This window comes from Protopterus annectens, chromosome 3.part0 (genome assembly GCF_019279795.1).
Source record: "Protopterus annectens isolate FY-2018-M chromosome 3.part0, PAN1.0, whole genome shotgun sequence".
NCBI lineage: Eukaryota > Metazoa > Chordata > Ceratodontiformes > Protopteridae > Protopterus > Protopterus annectens.
The window spans coordinates 53,440,802-53,459,184 of NC_056731.1; the positions used below are offsets into that span (position 1 = coordinate 53,440,802).

General features: G+C 39.1%; 1 protein-coding gene across 5 annotated transcripts in view; it reads right to left on the minus strand.

Annotated features, from left to right (window-relative positions):
* FHOD3 (formin homology 2 domain containing 3) overlaps positions 1–18,383 on the minus strand; it is a 3,141,544-nt gene that overhangs the window by 1,641,662 nt on the left and 1,481,499 nt on the right. For all 5 annotated transcript variants that reach the window (XM_044064575.1, XM_044064578.1, XM_044064576.1 and 2 more), the window contains exon 4: positions 7,879–7,946. In XM_044064575.1, coding sequence (XP_043920510.1) covers positions 7,879–7,946 — 68 coding nt within the window. The remainder of the gene's footprint in view (positions 1–7,878; positions 7,947–18,383) is intronic.

The following is an 18,383-nucleotide window of genomic DNA, read 5'->3' on the forward strand; positions in this document are numbered from 1 at the left end:
CGCCTGTCTAAGGAAATATGAAGAGGAGTAGACAAGTTTAGTTTTGTGTTTCCTTTTTGACAGAAAAAATGGGGCCAGTCGTGTTATAAATAGCAGAAGTAGCTTCCCCAGGGATGGACACAACATTCTGACAAAACAGGGAAGCCTTCCCTGTTCTCTCTCCCAGGACCAACAACAGCAGCTCTCCCTTGCCCACCGAGGTGACATCAACAGCCTCAGAGGACATGGCTAACCCTCATTCCACATTGGTTATAGGTGCTACACCTGAGGGATCTTGGGTAAAAGATGAGTGGTGTGAGGTACAGTAAATGGCCACAGCAGAGTCACCCACCTGGGGCTGGGCAAACTCGTAGCCAGCTGTGGTGACCATGGCCGTTTGTTCAAATTTTTCTCTTTTTTTTTTTTTTTGGCTGGAAAAAAAGGACCAATCTTGGCACCTACTGTTTGTTCCATTGTCATGCTGAAAATGGTGCCTCTTTCCAATGGAAAACAAGTAGCAAAGGCCATTAAAAATTTAGCCGTTAAAAATCACACACACAACCCCGCAAAAATAAATAAATAAAACACAGTAAAAAGCACTTTAAAACATGTGCCAGCCTCAAAAAGTAAAATAAACAACTTCTACACAGAATAAAATGTTTTTAAATACTGTAAAACAACTATTAAACTGACAGGGAAAAAAAGAATGCTCTCATTTAAAAGAAAAATACAGCCTCATCCATCCATAGATTTAAGGGACAGGCACTGAGTACCTGAAACATTGCAAAAAATCTCCTTACCTGGAAGCAAAGCATGACTCTGACTCTCAAGGGGACAGAATAACTTTCTAGCAGCAATGATCAGCAAAAAGAAGAATGCACTCATTTAAAAAAAAAATACAGCCTCATCCATCCATGACACTATGTTAAAACACACATTCCTAGCTTTAAAATATCTTTCATGAGGACAAGGATGCCAGAACCATAGAACGAGGGGGAGGGAGCATCCCCCCCCTTTCGGGCTTCAGCTATTAAAGAAAAAAAAAACCTCCAAACTCCACGGCGGCAGCTTCTTTACGGATCCATATGCATGTCGCACACCAGCGGAAGTGTAATCCACACTTATGCGTGCAGAATTTAAACTAGCATTCCATCAGTGTTTTTGCTGATCATTGCTGCTAGAAAGTTATGCTGTCCCCTTGAGAGTCAGAGTCATGCTTTGCTTCCAGGTAAGGAGATTTTTTTGCAATGTTTCAGGTACTCTGTGTCTATCCCTTAAATCTTTTAAAGCCAGAAGTGTGCCAGCTTCATGTTTGATCTATACTGGGATGGCTGGTGCTTTGAAATTTTAACTAATAGAGATACTTCTAGTTGCTTGAAAGTTAACCCTTAATAGCGTGGCATATTATGTGTCTTTTTCATTCAGTTTTGTGTTTATCTTGATTATCATTTGGAGGGTGCATTTTAAATGATATGCTCTTCAGATAACTCAAATGCAACATTAAGGAGAAAGAAACTCAAATGTTGTGTGTGTAAGGGCGATCGATAGCTTGATAACATAGGTTGGTTTTGTGTTTAAACTTCAGTGGATGTTGTATTTTTGTTTTACAGGCTAGTGAGAGTGGTTTATTTTCTAAACTACAGCGGACGTTGTATTTTATTTTGAGTGCTATTTCTTAATGCTGATTACAAATTAAGAGCAACATACAAGCAAGAGCACAGTGAGCTGCTTTTTTTTCTGCCCTGCTGTCCGTCGTCGAGTGTTAACTACAGGAGGAGATAACGTGCTGATTTTTCACATTCGTATTTTTTTTTTTGATTAATTTCTTCATCTGTGAGGCTGTGGAGCTGATAGGTGTAATTTCGGGGGTGTTGCCCCTCTGACAACTTTTCCGTTAACAGGGCAGCATGGAAAAGTAATCAAGTCACATTGTACTGTAAACGATTTAGGCTGGGAACATTATGCGGTGGTTCTGTCATAACATATTTAAACTTTTACTCTTGTAGCTGTAGTCCAGACGTATTTTGCCTTTAACATTTTACACAGCTCATGTAGACTTGGTGAGTATACAAAAATGGTAAATCGCAGTCGACTTTTGTATTGCAGAGTGATAGGTTTCACTTCAGTCATTCTGTCTGCTAGCATGCGCAGTTCTTGCAGTGTTTAAGATGGGAACTGAAAATATGCAATGCCTCTGATTAGAAGTGAGATTTACTATGCCTGGAAAAACCCATCCTTCATTACCTTATTTAAAAAAAATGCATGTGGTCATACCTTTCAACCTTTTAGCACAATAAATCTGGACAAAGGCTAAAGTAATGGGGGCGGACAAAGGCTCAAAAATAGGGACTGATTTTAAATATTGCTTTTACAAAGTCATGTGTATATCATTACTTATTGATTTTGTACCTTACTGATTTGGCACAAACACAAATAACCTTATGAAGGACAGACTAAAAATATGAGGCAAAAATCTGGACAGTTGAGAGGTATGCATGTGGTGTTGTTTTGGGTAATGCTGTTTTGTTAATGTCACATACAGTATCTGCCTAGCCGCCTTTGGGACTGGGCTACTAATCCATTCTGTAGTATCTCTAAGTGGATGAGCAGTCGAAGTACAGCGATCGGAATATACTGCAGATAATTTTTGAAGACCTTACTTTGCCATTTCTTTAAAATATTGCTATGCATTAGTGAGTGACTTGCATTTCTGGAGGAATCCTTTTGCCGACGAGTGCTGCCCCATTAACAGAAAAGTACTGACATTTCTGCTGTTACATCTTTGAGTGTGTGTGTGTGTGTGTGTGTGTGTGTGTGTGTGTGTGTGTGTGTGCGTGTGTGTGTGTGTGTGTGTGTGTGTGCATGTGCACGTGCACTCATACATACACACACAAACACATTTTTTTCATTTAAACTTTTAAGTCTGTGGCAGCACCTCTTTATGTATGTTGTGCAGTATCAAACTCATTAAACTTTAGTGATGCATTTAAGCATCCCTCTGGGATCAGTTAATCAGCACCTGTAAGCATCTAATATTGCTAGTTCATTTTATATTAATAGATTGTAAAACCATATTACATACAAGCTAGTGAAACATATCACATTTAAAGCATATTTGATGGGTAATACACCTGGCACTGATACTTTTTGTAGAAGAGCTAGTAGTATATTAAATGACGTGCTTATAAATTTATATAAATGTTTATCATTTTTGTATTTCTGTAAATGTCTCTGCAATCAATCAGTGTTAACAGAACTGCTTGGCCTCATAACAAACCTTACTGCAGGATGAACAAAAATGGTGTTGATGTTGTGTGCATTTTGAATGATTATTGATAATAGTTTTTGAAAAATATTAGAAAAATTATCACTTTCATTTTAAGACTTTGAATCTAATGAAAGCAACCGCTGTGATGATATGTGCAGAACATTTCAGCTGTTTATATTTTTATGGTAAGAGTTATGGTTCTAGAGGGACATTCTTTATTAGCTTGAACACACACTACTTAAGTATCATTAACTTGCTACCGACTGCGCAACTAAAAGTACTCTGATTGGTAGAACATTTTTTACAGGGGGTAAGACCCTTTGCACTATTGATGTGGATGCTCTGCCCCATCATCACAACTGGAAATATACTGCCTACAAAGTCACACAGACCCTGAGAAGGTGCATTTGTAGACAAAGTCTGTGTTTGCATTGTTAATAGCACAATAGGTACTATACTTGCTTTTGATGCAGAAGGCTGTGGGTTTTATTCCCACAGTATGCAGATGGATTGCTGATACTGTACTGTGTTGTACTTTAAAGTGAGTGCATGCTGCAGTCCTGTGAATGTCCTCCTTTGGAGGAGTTACCTAGTAGCTACAAATCTGTTATAAATTTGCCATCCCTTCCCTATTACAATATTACTAGTTTATCATATTTTTAGTGTAACATAAGCAATTTATTCTTCAAGGGCAACAGGCACTTTATTTGTAGATGAAACAATGAAATATAAAGTTGTTTGCTAGCAGCAATCCCTTCATTAGTTACAGATCCCTTTAATGTGGAATGTTTATATGACTTACTTCTGCAGAGATTTTGCATATTTATTGATAATGGTGGATTGTAATGACAGAAGTTTGAGTGGCCTTTTATGGTTGAATTTTTTTGAAATTGGTAGTTTTGTCATTATTGGTTCATACATTTTATTTCATTGCTTACTAGAAGACTGCTCAAAACTACACATTTAAAGCACACTCTAACAATTGGTGCTGTATTATACAAAGAATATAATTTAATACAATCAGAAAGGTGAATCAAAGAACGCATGCATATGCATGGCCCTAAAAATGTGTAAGGAGTCTATGGTTTGAAAACAGCCGAGGTAAACTTAGTCCTCCACAAGCCAGATGCAAAATGAATGTGGATTTTCATGCCATTTCAACGAATGTGAGTTTCAAGGGCAGAGAAGTTTACTGCTCAAGCTAATGAGGAACAGACCAAAAATGTGACACAATCAGGGACAGTCAAACATATGCGCTGATCTCTCAACCTCTTAGGACGAGAATCGGGAGAAAGTGTGAAAGGCTTAAAATCAAGGGCCAATTTTAAGCTTTACTCTTGTCACCAAAGCAATGGATGAAGGTAAAAAAAAAGTAAAAGGAAATACCAAAGGGCTTTGGCCGACTAAATTTGAGATGACTGCAAGCTAGGAGCATTTATTGAATCCCCAAATGACTTAACCATAATGCAGGAAGGTTTATCCCAAACAATAACTGGTGCCAGAATCATGAAATGAAACTAAACTCCAAACAAATACATTGTCATATCCTGTGGGAAGTCATCTACTCCAGGGAACTGTCAAATTGACAATGTCCCCTGAGAAGTGAACCAGTTGTTTTGCATTTCGGAACTTGTGTGTACAGTGACCTAACTTTTGACCAACATGTGCCCAGAGTCATAAGAAAGTCTTTCTATATTGCACACCTTATACAAGAATTGACTGTGACTAGATCTAGAGATGTTATTGTCCCACTTTACAAAGTCCTCATTAGGTCAATCATTTTGTATAATGCCCACTTTGGCATGTATCTGTCCAGACACATACAACAATTGGAATACCTACAAAAATAGCTTACTAAAAGGATACAAGTCCTAAACAATATGTCTTGCACGGACCACCTCAAAGAGTAATCATTATACTTGGTATCCTGCTGAATGCTTAAAGGTGATGTGTTTAGCATGCAAGGTATCCTTTGACCTAATATAGATGGACCCAATGAACGTCAGCAAGTCAAATGGCATAAGAAATACTCAGCCCAGGTATCTTAACTGAATGTTGTGGAAAGATGAATACATATCACAGAGGTTACCACTGTTCCAGAACAGACTATCCATAAAAATAAAACAAAGCTCATCCCTGTCCATATTCATATGCAACTTGGCTCTAAGGATGGGTAATAGAAAATGTACTCCAGGATTGCACCTCGTGCCACTAATGGATAGAGGCAGTTTCTAAATGCTGCTCCCTTACATGGGTCCCCTCAAATTATCTATGATATGATCACAGTTATTCTCACTAGGGCTAATATACAACTATCAGCCATGGGATAGGAAAGACCAATCAGGAAATGTTAATTCAAGCACCCAAAGGGAATTGGGCTAAGCTTAAAATGAACTCCAAGTGAACCTATGTTGTGGTAGTAAATAGTTTTAAAAAAATTGCTCTTTTTTAGATCCCAAAGTGCCTCTTTTACCCGCCGCCCCTCAGTCTTCAACAGCTTCTGGCGCCTCTGCATGAGACGGAAAATATCAACAAAGATAACTAAGTGGAACATTTCTCCTCCAAAGGGAACGTATCTGCCCACAAATGAACAGCACATGCCAACCTTCGATCCTCAGAAACCTCAGAGAAGCTTACTCTTCGGAGGCAGGAAACCGCCGAAAGGCTTGCAGCCCAAACTTGTCTTTTAGTCAGTTCAGCCTGATCTGCTTGACAGTTCAGATACATTGAAAGTGCTCTGAAGCTTTGGAAGCTGTTCAGCTGTTATACCTTTTTGCACTACATAACCTGTATCGTTATACAGTAGCTAAGACTACTGCAACAGTGATCAGTCTGATGAACATCACTGCCTCTCATAATGTGGAACAAATGGGCAATATATGGAATGCTTACTAACAACGACAAGAAGGAAGCTCACGGCATGGTTAAACAGGCTACTTAATACCCATACAAAGTTCTTTTCTGGAATTAACATGATTCAGTATCATCCACCCTGTGTGTTAGTTTAAACATTCATTGTAAATGTCGCAGATACTTTTATTGTGAAACAGTGTGCAAATGTATTCTCTTCCATCTCTCTTTCTCTCTCAGTGACTGTGCTGGCTTCCTTGCCTTAGACAAATAATGTTGCAGGACCTGCTGAAATCCCAGCATGGGCTACTGAGATGACAACCAATTGTAGTATGTCATTGTGACATATATACTGCACACTTGGTGCATGCTGTATCCACATCTCTCCTTTCCTGAGGATAACTTGTAATACCTAACATATCTGAATATGGCTTAATCAACTGTAAGTGGTCACCATAAAACCCCCTTCAAATGTTTTATCCTTGTTACCGATGTTAGCAAGCACCATTTTGCCAATTACAACTAATCTGTAACCAATCAGAATGTTCCAGCATTTCTGCGTCTTACTAACAAAGTGGTTTATGAAAACCCAACAAATGTTAATATTTCATTTTTATCTCGTTTCAAATCATGATAAAGAAACATAAGAATGATTTAGGCACACAGTTCTTTTTTTTCTTGGAAGATGGAGAGGAACTGGGCCATGTAGAACCAGACAGGAGGAGGGCCACAAGGGATTCACCTAATCAGTTCTCCAGGGCGAACAAAGAAACAGGAAGAAGAACAAGGATGTGAAATAAACATAAATAAATAAGCAATGCTGCAGCTAGAACTTGATACTGAATGCACCTGAGTCCTCAGCCCTACTGTGCCACATAAAGTACTGACTTATGTAATATTAGATAACAACACAGGCTGCTGTGAAGTGCACTCCATCCCCCCTCCACCATAGCCCAGACACTTACACATACTATGTCCAGAGCCACCTCCAGTTGTAGAAAGTTAAGTAATAGAATCTAGCAAAGGACCACAGAGTGAATCCATACATTCAATGAAACAGACATTTGATATAAAATGTATTCTATCACTATAAATATAGCAACAGAATAGTCTATCCCTCAGTATATGTAAATGAATACAACTGTGTGTGTGTAAATATATGTGTGTATATATATATATATATATATATATATATATATATATATATATATATGTGTGTGTGTGTGTGTGTGTGTACTGCACACAAGTATAAGTTTATCATTCTACCATAGACATACATGTCTATCTAATTATTCATCTTTCAGAGCCTTCACTTCTGTATACTTCTGTATGCTTCTACACAGCTTCAATTAGACCTTTTGCTATGGATGTCTGGACAGTTGAAAAATCAGGTGGTGAGTAAAACAATCTTCACAAATGATACAAACATCTTCACATATAATTCAGATGATGTTGTACTATACCAATGTAAGCTACGAGGCAATAACAAAAGAGGACTGAAGAACACTGACACATCAATGCATTAATGGCAGACAGAAAGAAAGATGGAGACGATATTATTATTATTATTATTATTATTATTGCATTTCAGTATTATTAATATTAATATTATTAATATTATTTTGTCCGAATGCTGGCTTAGCTCATAGTACCAACTTCTAAACAGTTCCGTGGACTGACATAATTGCAAGCATTTTCCTGTTTAAATTACAGTTATCAGACAGCACAGACTCTGCACACCCCAAGACATATTACAGTTCAAAACCTGATTGATTGCTTACCTGAAATATCTGCTTGAGGGAGAACAAAGCCCTCCTAAGCTCCCGTCCACTTGAGTTGTAGAGTTTTTCTAAAGCAAAAGAGCACAAATAAAAGAAGTGTCAAAAACCTGAAATTAAATGCCTGGGGTCAAAAGCAAGGTCAACAACTGAAATACAAGGTATAAGTACACAAGATAGAATCTACTGACAAAAGAAATAGAAAGCTTCATCCTGCTCAGCCTGCAATTGTTTATATTCTCCTGGTAGCAGTCAATAGCCTAAAAGTAGTAAATATTAGAGCCCGATGCACTATGGTGATGTTCTTGTTTTTAAAGAGAAAACAGATGGCTTAACACAGGAACAACAGTTAGATTTGGGCTTGTTATATCTTTATCTGTAAAGACAGGGTTTGTGAATGATACACTTAGGTGACCATTTTGTTTAGATGGTGCAATGTTCTTTCTGAGACCCAGTACAAATCTCACAGTTAGCTTGTTTTCTAAGACACTTCTTATATGATCTTCATAGTCCCAATTGTACTACCTTTTCTGTACTCCTTTAACTGCTTCCACAGAACCTACAAGGTCAAATATCAGCAATCAACAGCTCAGTGCTTGACATTTTAATTAGAATCCAAACCTCTGTATATTAACAGCACAGTCATTCATCTGTCAAATGTGTGTCCATTGCACCACTAACTTCTCCCACTCTTTTAAAAGAGCAAAATCACCTCTCTCCTACTTCCTTATTCCAAAGGAAATGTCAGTCAACACATGCAGCATAACAAATAGCGTCACACTGCATAAAATGGTAGCATCACTGTAGCAGACAGCAAGCTTCCTAAAAACAGCATTCAGAATCAGTTCTTGCACTTTTCATCTGTACAATGTGGCATATCTCCCTTGCATGATATCTGATCTGCACTACGTTTTTAAGCAAAGAAGCAATGCCTGGAAATTTTGGAAACAGACACAGTGACTCTGACTACACCAGGTACAAAAAAATCTATACAATGAATTAAAAAAAATCAGACACAGTAAAACCATCTTTCAGTTTAAGAGACAAACCCCCATGTTCTCGAACCACAGGCTAATTCACTGGTTGCACAAAGACAACCACTCTTTTCCCTCTTTTATTCCAAAAAATGCTCCATTACCCCTCAACCCAACAACATTCCAAGAATTCCTCTCAAGTAGACTTCTAGAAACTCAAAATGACACTTGCGCTCTACTTCAGTACTTACCCAACAATATATTTTTTGATTCAGATGATCTCTCCTTCTGACTCCTTAAAAATCAAGTCTAAAGGCATGAAATGAAACAAATGACACCATAAAACTCCACTACCAATCATGAGCGGACAAGATGATCCACTGTGGTGACCCCTAACCGGGAAAAGCCGAAAGAAGAAGAAGGAGGTGTTCATGTCACTCTGGGTTCCAGGTCTAATTATGTTGGATTAGCATAGGCAGTAATTGTGTATTAGTTAAGTAATTGCCAAGCTGTTAAATTAACTGTTTAGCAAAACAATTAATCATTAGTTGTTTGCCAAACAGTTAACTGACATTAATATTAATGCCATAAACATGGTTCCATATTTTTAATCTTTCACATTTGGAAAATATCTTTAAAACTCTTTTTACACATTAAAGTCATTTTACACCTTAAGACGTGATCTTTAAATGCTCCTATTTGGACAGCAGAGCATAACAACAGTATTAAACAACCAATCATGCACAAGATATAACATTAGCATAAGAAACAGAAATGCCAACAGAAAAGACCCTACCCCTTTAAAATGTAAGCACCTCCACTTCAGACTTCATATTAAAAATGTTTAGATAAACCATATTTTATACATAATGTAGTTGCAATTGAAAAAGGCAGTGGAAAAAATTAATGGAAGCAGCTTCGGTAAAAAAATAAACTTCCTTTCTTCATTTCTTCCTCAAAATTAAAAAAAAAACGTGCACTCCATGCGCTACAACAAATAATACTGTCTATAATATTTAGCAGGAAACTATTACTTGAAAGGTATGCATGAGTAATGATGGCTTCTCCATATCTGCACTCAAGGCCATCATTACTCATGCATACCTTTCAAAGTAAAATGTATTAGTAAACATTATTACAACTGCTATTAACCTCTCTGTTTCTGTCCTAATTGTTACCCTTATGGCTTATACATTGCTTCTGACAGTCTGTACTATTTTATTTCACCTGAATTAGCTGCACTTACTATTTAAAAACAATTATTCTCTTCCAGTTCTTCAGTAAGACAGTGAGACATTAAATACACATATATATACAGCATACCTTCACTGATGAAAATCCACAAATAAAAAAACGGGATGCAGTACAAATGGTAAAAGTAACAGCCAGGGGTTTATTAAACTAGACTGCGGTCAGCATTGCATTCATGAGTGTACTGATGCGGAATATATAATCAGTATCCATGTCTTATGATAACAGGTGCAGAAGCATAGTTAGAAGACAAAAAATCTTGAACAGACAGTAAAACACTGGCAAGGTTAGAAAGATAATGTACGTAACTGTGATAAACACTCCTTGCAGCTGTGCTAAAATAAATGTTACTGTACCTATTTTTTTTTCACCGACCACAGTGTTGTAATGTTCCCCATATACATCATGACAACATTAATTAAAATATGATTTTTAAACATTTTTTCAAACAGCAACTATGGAGTCCTGAGTGATCAGCAATCCCCCTGCATCAGTCATCTGAGACATTATGTTTGTCCTCCTCACAAGCTAATGATGAATTGGGCACATCCATTTACAATACTTAAAACAACACTGACGAGTTCATCCCCATGAGGTAAAACATAGTGAAAACTTCTACAATATACCTAAACATTACAGTTACAAAATAAACAAATTATTACCTCTGACGAAAAGACAGCCATAGATTACCCATCCCAACAAGACTAAGGTCAATTCCATCCAAAAATGCTCAATAAAATAAATCAAAAAACAAAACTACACTCAGGGTAACATTTGCCATGAGTATGTGGGATAGTAATAAGACCTACAACTATAGCTGAAAAATCCAAGGGTAATTAACAAGTACGCAGCATTCAGGAACAAATTATATCAACACAGTGGACTTCCAAGATGGCTGCACACTGACGAACAGCTTAATTCTATCTTTCCCAGTATGAAAACAGAAACTCAGCAGAGACAGCCAGTGGAGTTATATTTCTGGGCAAATTGCAGCAGCTGGCTAGTAAGTGCACTGCCTGGATGTCAGGAAAAAAGAAATACAGAGAGCCTAAAAGAAAGGTGAGGAAAAAACACTGTCTGGGAAGAATACTGCAGATGTTCAGCAAAAAGCAGAGCAAGCTCCAGACATGACTTCTAGTAACTTAGAGGAAAGTATAGGGAAACTGCACACAGACCTGATTAAAATAAATGAAACACTGACAGAGTATATCAATTTAAATAACAAAAGGCTGGAAAAATGGAAGAAGCTTTAAAGAGATATTCAGATGAGGTGAGATAAAACTGAAAAAAAAACAGAGGTCAAAATGAAGAAAAGGCTGGCTGAATATGAAACTGCTCAAGAAGAAATGTTTCAAAGAATAACAGAATTAGAGGACAGAGCAGATAGGGAAAACCTGAGATGTTCTGCTGTACTAGAGAAGCTGGAAGGAACAGACTGTATCAACTTCATGAAAGCACAAATAAGCAACTGGACTGGTATTCCATAGCAGGAGCTATTAATTGAAAGGGCACATTGTGTGTATGCCTCAAACCTGGCTATGAGAAAGCATAGTAAAGATGCAATTCTACCAGCAGAAGGAGTTGAGTCTGACAAAACTGTGGCAGAAGGACAAAGTACTAAAAGTGGGGGGACAGCAGAGTGTTTGTGGAGAATAATTACTCACTTTATACCAAGCAGAAGAAGAGTAAATTTATTCTACTCTTCAGGGAAAGTCAATAAGCAGACATGAGATTCAAACTGCTGCACCCAGCTATATTCAAAATATTCTTTGTTGGAGGGACAAAATCATTTTTTGATGCAGTACATGCTAAAAAGGAAATACAAGAGTTTGTCCAACAAAAAGTCAGCTGTGAAACACAAGGAAATTCTGCTTCTTTTTCTTCAGGTAATAAAGACCACTGAGAGACTATGCAATGTTTTAAGGGAAAATACTTGAGAGAAGGAAAAAAGCACAAGAGTTGACTAGACGAATTGAGAGTACATTGGAATTAAAGCAGAGACAGGATTTGGGAGATGCAGATGAACAGGAATAAAAACAGTATCTTGAAAACTGACAAATGTGGGACTAAAAAGCAATAATTATATTTGTGAAACATGACAGAACAAGAAAATCTGGAAATATTGGACATTTTTGGACTTTGTTAAAATTGTTGAAGATTCTAAAGCATATGCCCTATGTCATGTCATTAATGTTCGGAAAAATATTTAGGAGAGGGTAAGAGGAGGGAGAAAGTTAACTAAGTAAAATAATTACTTTTATTAATGGTAATATTTTTGTAGTATATGATTTTTCTCTGCATGCTATAAAGTAAACCTTTCTCAGTTACTTTTTAGAGTAATGGGGATACTAATGTAAAGAGGTGCTCCTGTTTTTTTTTCTCCATTCTTCCCTCTTTTTCTTTGTTCAGTTTAAGAAATGTAGGTACTGCAATGTAAAAAAATAAAAAAAGAAGAAGAAGAAAAAGAAAATTCTGGTCAAAAGAGCATGACAAAAGAAAAATTGTTGTACTTTTTTCATTCTTGCATAGGGGATTGGCTGGATTAAGGCCCTTAGTTTGATCTAGTAACACATTTTAAGAGAAAGCAAGTAAATAAAAAAGAACACTGAATATTATAAAGCTTTTTTCTAGTAAATAAATGTATGCTTAGCAGCGACCCTGTATCCCATCCTCATGTCTCCATGGAAACAATCTGATGAAGAGAAATGGCTAGATGTAATGTTTTCTGAGAGAATTCAATTATTTCCCTAGCTGGGACAGTTATGATAAGACAAAACTAGGCAGTTCTTAGTAGAAGCACAGGCTGTATCATGCGTCTTAGCATGGATAACCTTTCTTTTAGGTTAACTCAAGTCTATAAGTTTGGCTGTCAGTTTGGGATACTTGTTCCAATTAGGATGGCAAAACATCAATACATCAAGATGTATATAGTTTCGTGCATTATAGGTTCATAGGTAGGTACTAGGCTATCTGCCTGAAGTCATTTATAAGCCTAACCAGAATGTGTTGGCTTTCGCTGCCCCCTTAGATTAGTTCCCTATGCCTCTGTCCAGCAGAGCCACTGAAGTGATCCCGGGGTAAACATTCCGTTTCCCATCCACTCGTCAAGGTTTCTTTTGAAGAGTGTTAGTGAGGAGCTCAGCCTAATGTAGATTGGAATCTTGTTCCAAAGCATGGGAAGTCTCTGGGACAGGAATCTATCCCACCAGCACATCCTATTTATTGTTGTGGTGAGGTTTAGATCCCTAGAGTGTGTAGCTTGAAGGGATAAGGTTTTCTTTAGGTGGAGCATGTCCATCAATTCTGGGTTGAGCATGGCCTTGTATGTCAGGCAGATATCACCTCTGAGTAGACGGTATACAACCGAGTACAGCTGGTCAAGCTGCATAGGGCATCTGTTTGAGGTCAGTGATCCTCTTGGTGAGGTACTTCTGTGGTCTTTCCAGCTGCTGCAGATGTCTTGTAAGGTACATCCCAAATGGGGCGTTGTACTCTATGATGGGTCTGATGAGTAGAGGGGCACAATGACCTCTTTTGATCTGGATGCGAACCCTTTTGTGATTAGTTGAGCCACATAGAAGGATTTTTGAACCACTTTGGCAATGTGATTATCAAAGGTGAGATTACTATCTACTTGGGTCACCAGATCCCTTATTATGTCTTCCATATTGAGGGGACTACCACCTATGTGGTAGTTTGTGGGTACTTTGGTTTTTCCAAAGGGGATGACTATGCACTTTTTGTCATTTAGCTTGAGGCCATGATTTTGACACCAGGTATCCATCTCAGTGAGACCCCTTTTGGAGGATGTCTGTGTCAGCCGGAGAGTCAGTTATAGTCCCTAGTTTGCAGTTGTCTGCGAACTTGGTCAGCCATAGTCCTCCTGTGCTTGCCTGTACTTCTGAGAAGTATATGGTGAACAGGAGGGGTCCTAGGATTGAGCCCTAGGGAACGCCACTTGTAACCGGTTTAGATTTGAACCTAGCTCCCGCAACTCAAACCATATGGGTTCTGTCCATGAGCCAGTCGGCAACCCATCTTGTGACGTAGGGGTTTATGTTCAGGCTGGTGAGCTTGTCTATAATACCAGAATGGGGAATGGTGTTGAAGGCCTTTGTGAGGTCTAGGTAGGCTGTGTGTACCACCTTTCCCTCATCTATAGCCTTGGTAACTGTCTCAAAGAAGTCCACCAGGTTTAGGAGGCATGATCTACCCTTAACAAAGTTGAACTGGGTAGGGTCCAGTGTTTGGTGGTTCCCAATGTCTCTGTTAATGAGTTCCATGATGATGCGCTTCACAGCTGTGCAAACCAGGCTAGTCAGGCTTATAGGGCAATAGTTCCTGGGGTCTGTTGTGGTTCCAGCTTTGTGGAGTAGAATAACTGTTGCTGTGCGCCACTCTATGGGTACTATGCTATGCACTTTTTGTCATTTAGCTTGAGGCCATGATTTTGACACCAGGTATCCGTCTCAGTGAGACCCATTAAGAGGATGTCTGTGTCAGCCGGAGAGTCAATTATAGCCCCTACTTTGCAGTCATCTGTGAACTAGGTCAGCCATAGTCCTCCTGTGCTTGCCTGTACTTCACAGAAGTATATGCCGAACAGGAGGGGTCCTAGGACTGAGCCCTGGGGAATGCCACTTGTAACCGGTTTAGATTCGGACCTAGCTCCCTCAACTCAAACCATATGGGTTCTGTCCGTGAGCCAGTTGGCAAGCCATCTTGTGACATAGGGATTTATGTTCAGGCTGGTGAGCTTGTCTATAATACCAGAATGGGGAATGGTGTTGAAGGCCTTTGCGAGGTCTAGGTAGGCTGTGTGTACCACCTTTCCCTCATCTATAGCCTTGGTAACTGTCTCAAAGAAGTCCACCAGGTTTAGGAGGCATGATCTGCCCTTAACAAAGCTGAACTGGGTAGGGTCCACTGTTAGGAGGTTCCCAATGTCTCTGTTAATGAGTTCCACAATGATGCGCTCCATAGCCGTGCAGACCAAGCTAGTCAGGCTTATAGGGCGATAGTCCCTGGGGTCTGTTGTGGCTCCACCTTTGTGGAGTGGAATAACCGTTGCTGTGCGCCACTCTATGGGTACATAGCCTGTGGAGAGGCTGTGTGTTTAGGTGAGGGGTTAGTTTGTCTTTGAGCTCATGTAGGATGCAGCCTGGGACACCTTCCGGTCCCATTGATGGTGTATTTTTGGCTTTGAAGAGGGCTGTTTTAACCTGAGTGCCTGTGATTTCAGGGACTCTACATTCTTCTGGTATGGTTATGGAAACTTTTGGGGGTGAGAGGGGGTGAAGTTTGTGCTGAACCTGTCTGCCAGGATGTTAGCGATAGCAGTCAGTTCTGTGTATTATGTGCCATTCTGCACTAACTCTGAGCAGATCTGAGCATTGCCACTTAGATTCTTGACATAGCTAAAGAATGCCTTGTGGTTACCTTTGTAGTCCTAAGCATTTTTTTTTCCTAAGCTCGCCTTGGATGATTTTAAGAGGGATCGTAGTTTCTTGCTGATACTGATCAGGGATGTCTTCCCTTCTTGGGATTTTACTCTTTTCTGTACTAGTTTCCTCCTTCTATTGTATAGCTTGTTTATGGCAGGAGTCCACCAGACTGGTTTCTTTTTCTTGGAGCAGTGAGTCTTGGTTTTGCTTGGGATGGCACGATCCATGCATTCTTGTAGGGGCCCGTAAAATGCATTAGTAAAGGATTTTGCAGCTTGGATAGCGTTATCCTTCAGAGTGGGGGCTTTGAACCTTTCCAGCTCAGTCTTAAGTAATGTGAAGTTTGCTTTTGAAAAGTTGTTCACAGTGGTTTACTTGTCCGGGGGTGGGGGCGGAATGTGGATATCCAAAGTGATTTGTTTATGGTCAGATCTAACCAGTGAGGGGTTGACCTCTGGTGAGGAACACTGGTCTCCCATGTTGGTAATGACCAGGTCTAATATGTTGTCACCTCTGGTGGGAGTGTTGACCAGTTGAACCAGGGTGTTTGAGTTTATAAATTCTAGGAAATATTGGGCAAGGGAGTTAGTACTTGAGTAGTTCTCCCAGTTAATGTTTGAGTAATTGAAATCACCCAATATTAGGGTGTTTGGTAGGACCTTTATCTTTCCAGAAATGTGGAATGGGGGTCCTGGGACATGGTGGGTGATCTGTAGCAAGCTACAATTTGAATTGCAGTTTTGCCCGTTATTAGTTGCACGTGGATGATCTCTGAAGCATCGTGCTGTGCCATTAACCTGGAGGTGTGGGTATCCTTGATTAATATGGCTATGCCCCTGCCTTTTGTATTTTATTTATTTATTTATTTATTTTACATTTGTTGACTGGGCTAGTCTAACTGGATAAATGTCCATTTTCAGTAGAGGCCCGGGGAGAAAAGCTCCACATTAGTTATATAGCAAATAATGTACATAAAAAAAACACCCTTATAGATAGGCCTATGTTTAAATTACATGAGAAAAGATTAAACATAGTAGGCAAAGAACAAAGAGCTAACTATTTACAAAGATCACTACAGGACTATATACAGACAGTTTAAGCACAGAAGGTTAACACAAACTTAAAAAAATAGAAAAAAAAGTTAATAGAAATAAGTGAGATTCAGCTGGTATCAGTACATAGACATAGCCATTGTGAGTTAAGGAAGGTTTTTAATTGCTTTTTGAAAAGTGGAGTAGATGTGAGGGATGTTAGTTTACTAGGAAGCTTATTCCAATGATTTCCAATAGAGTTAGTAAATAAACAATTGCCAGATTTGTTATTGTTGGATTTAAGGGTTGCAACTAGTAGCTTATTTGCTGAGCGTAGGGTACTGAGATTTTTATATGGGTTGATCAGGTTAGAGAGAATGGGAATATTTGTAGGATGCCACAAGATTTTGTGGGTGATAGTTAATTGTTGAAAGAGCATCTGGTTTTGGAGTTCCAGCCATCCTAGTTGTTTTAGGTTTTGACAGTGGTGAGTATGGAAAGGGGATCCGGTGTCGAATCTAGCAATGTTATTGTAAGATGTGGCCAGCTTATTTAGATTGTATTTGAATAGATTAGTATAAATTAGGGAGGTGTAGAGAAGGGTGGATAGTAGGTGCGTTTGGGCAACAGTAGTCCTGGCTGTAGGTGTAAGGAAGGGTTTTAGCTTATAGAGGGAACCAAGTTTTCTATTCACTGATTTGATGGTAAGGTTAATGTGAGTGTCAAAGTTGAGATTATGGTCAATTATTACACCTAATAGTTTGGTAGTTGTGTCAGGTGCTATTACAGTGCCATTGCTTGATATAACTGTGAAATCTATGGAGGGAGACTTCTGGGTAGGGGTGAATAGTAAAAGTTTTTTTTTTTTGGGTTAAGGTTTGGGTTCTGTGGCCGAAATGTATGGTATGAGTTGTAGCCTGGTAGTGCTGGGGTGCTCTCTGGAGCCATAAACCAGTTTCTGTTACTGCACATATATCGATTTTCTCCGTACTGAGGAGTGCCTCGAGTGCATGTATTTTGAGGTTTAGACTTCTGGCATTGAGTAGCATTACCCTCAGTTTTTTGTTACTTGTGCTATTTATGGCAGTGGGTTTGTCTTTTGAGCCTTGCCTAAAAAAGGCACTATGGGGGTGGCAAGAGCCTTGGCCAGTATTCAAAAGCCTATGGGTGACAGGTGCAAGCCATCTCTAGCAAAACAGCATGGATTGTCAAGCATGTCATCCCAGACGGACAGACACTGGATCCCCTTTGAATGACACCAGAAACTTAGCCAATTGTTGAAATCGAGAATTTTTTCTTTATACCCTGGTATCATTCTTGGTGAGGGCAGGATGCTACTCACGGTCAGGGTCATACCGGCCTGGGCTACATGATCAGAGAGCTCTTCCATGTCTCTTTTCATGTAGTCCAGGGTGGTACGGCTCAGGACATTCACACCAACATGGACAATGACAGAGTCATATTTGTACTTGTTCTGGAGTGACTTGAGTGCTTGTGTTATGTGGCGGATCCTGGCACCCAACAAGCAACTAACAGTAACCTTCTCCTTATTCAGACTAGTGAGTGGGACGTCAGGGTGCCTGACTATAGAGTCACCTATTACTAGTATGTTGGGTATGTTATTTTGCCTTAAGGGCTGTGATTGCTTGGTACACTGGTTTTGTGAAGCATGTGTTTCATGGTTTGTGATGGGCAGTGGAGGTTGCTTGGATGCTTGCTTTGGAGGTCTTTGTTGGTTTTGCAGATTTTTATATGGAGCCCCCGAGTACGTTTTCATGTATTTATGTGTGTTTTTTGCTGGTGCTGGT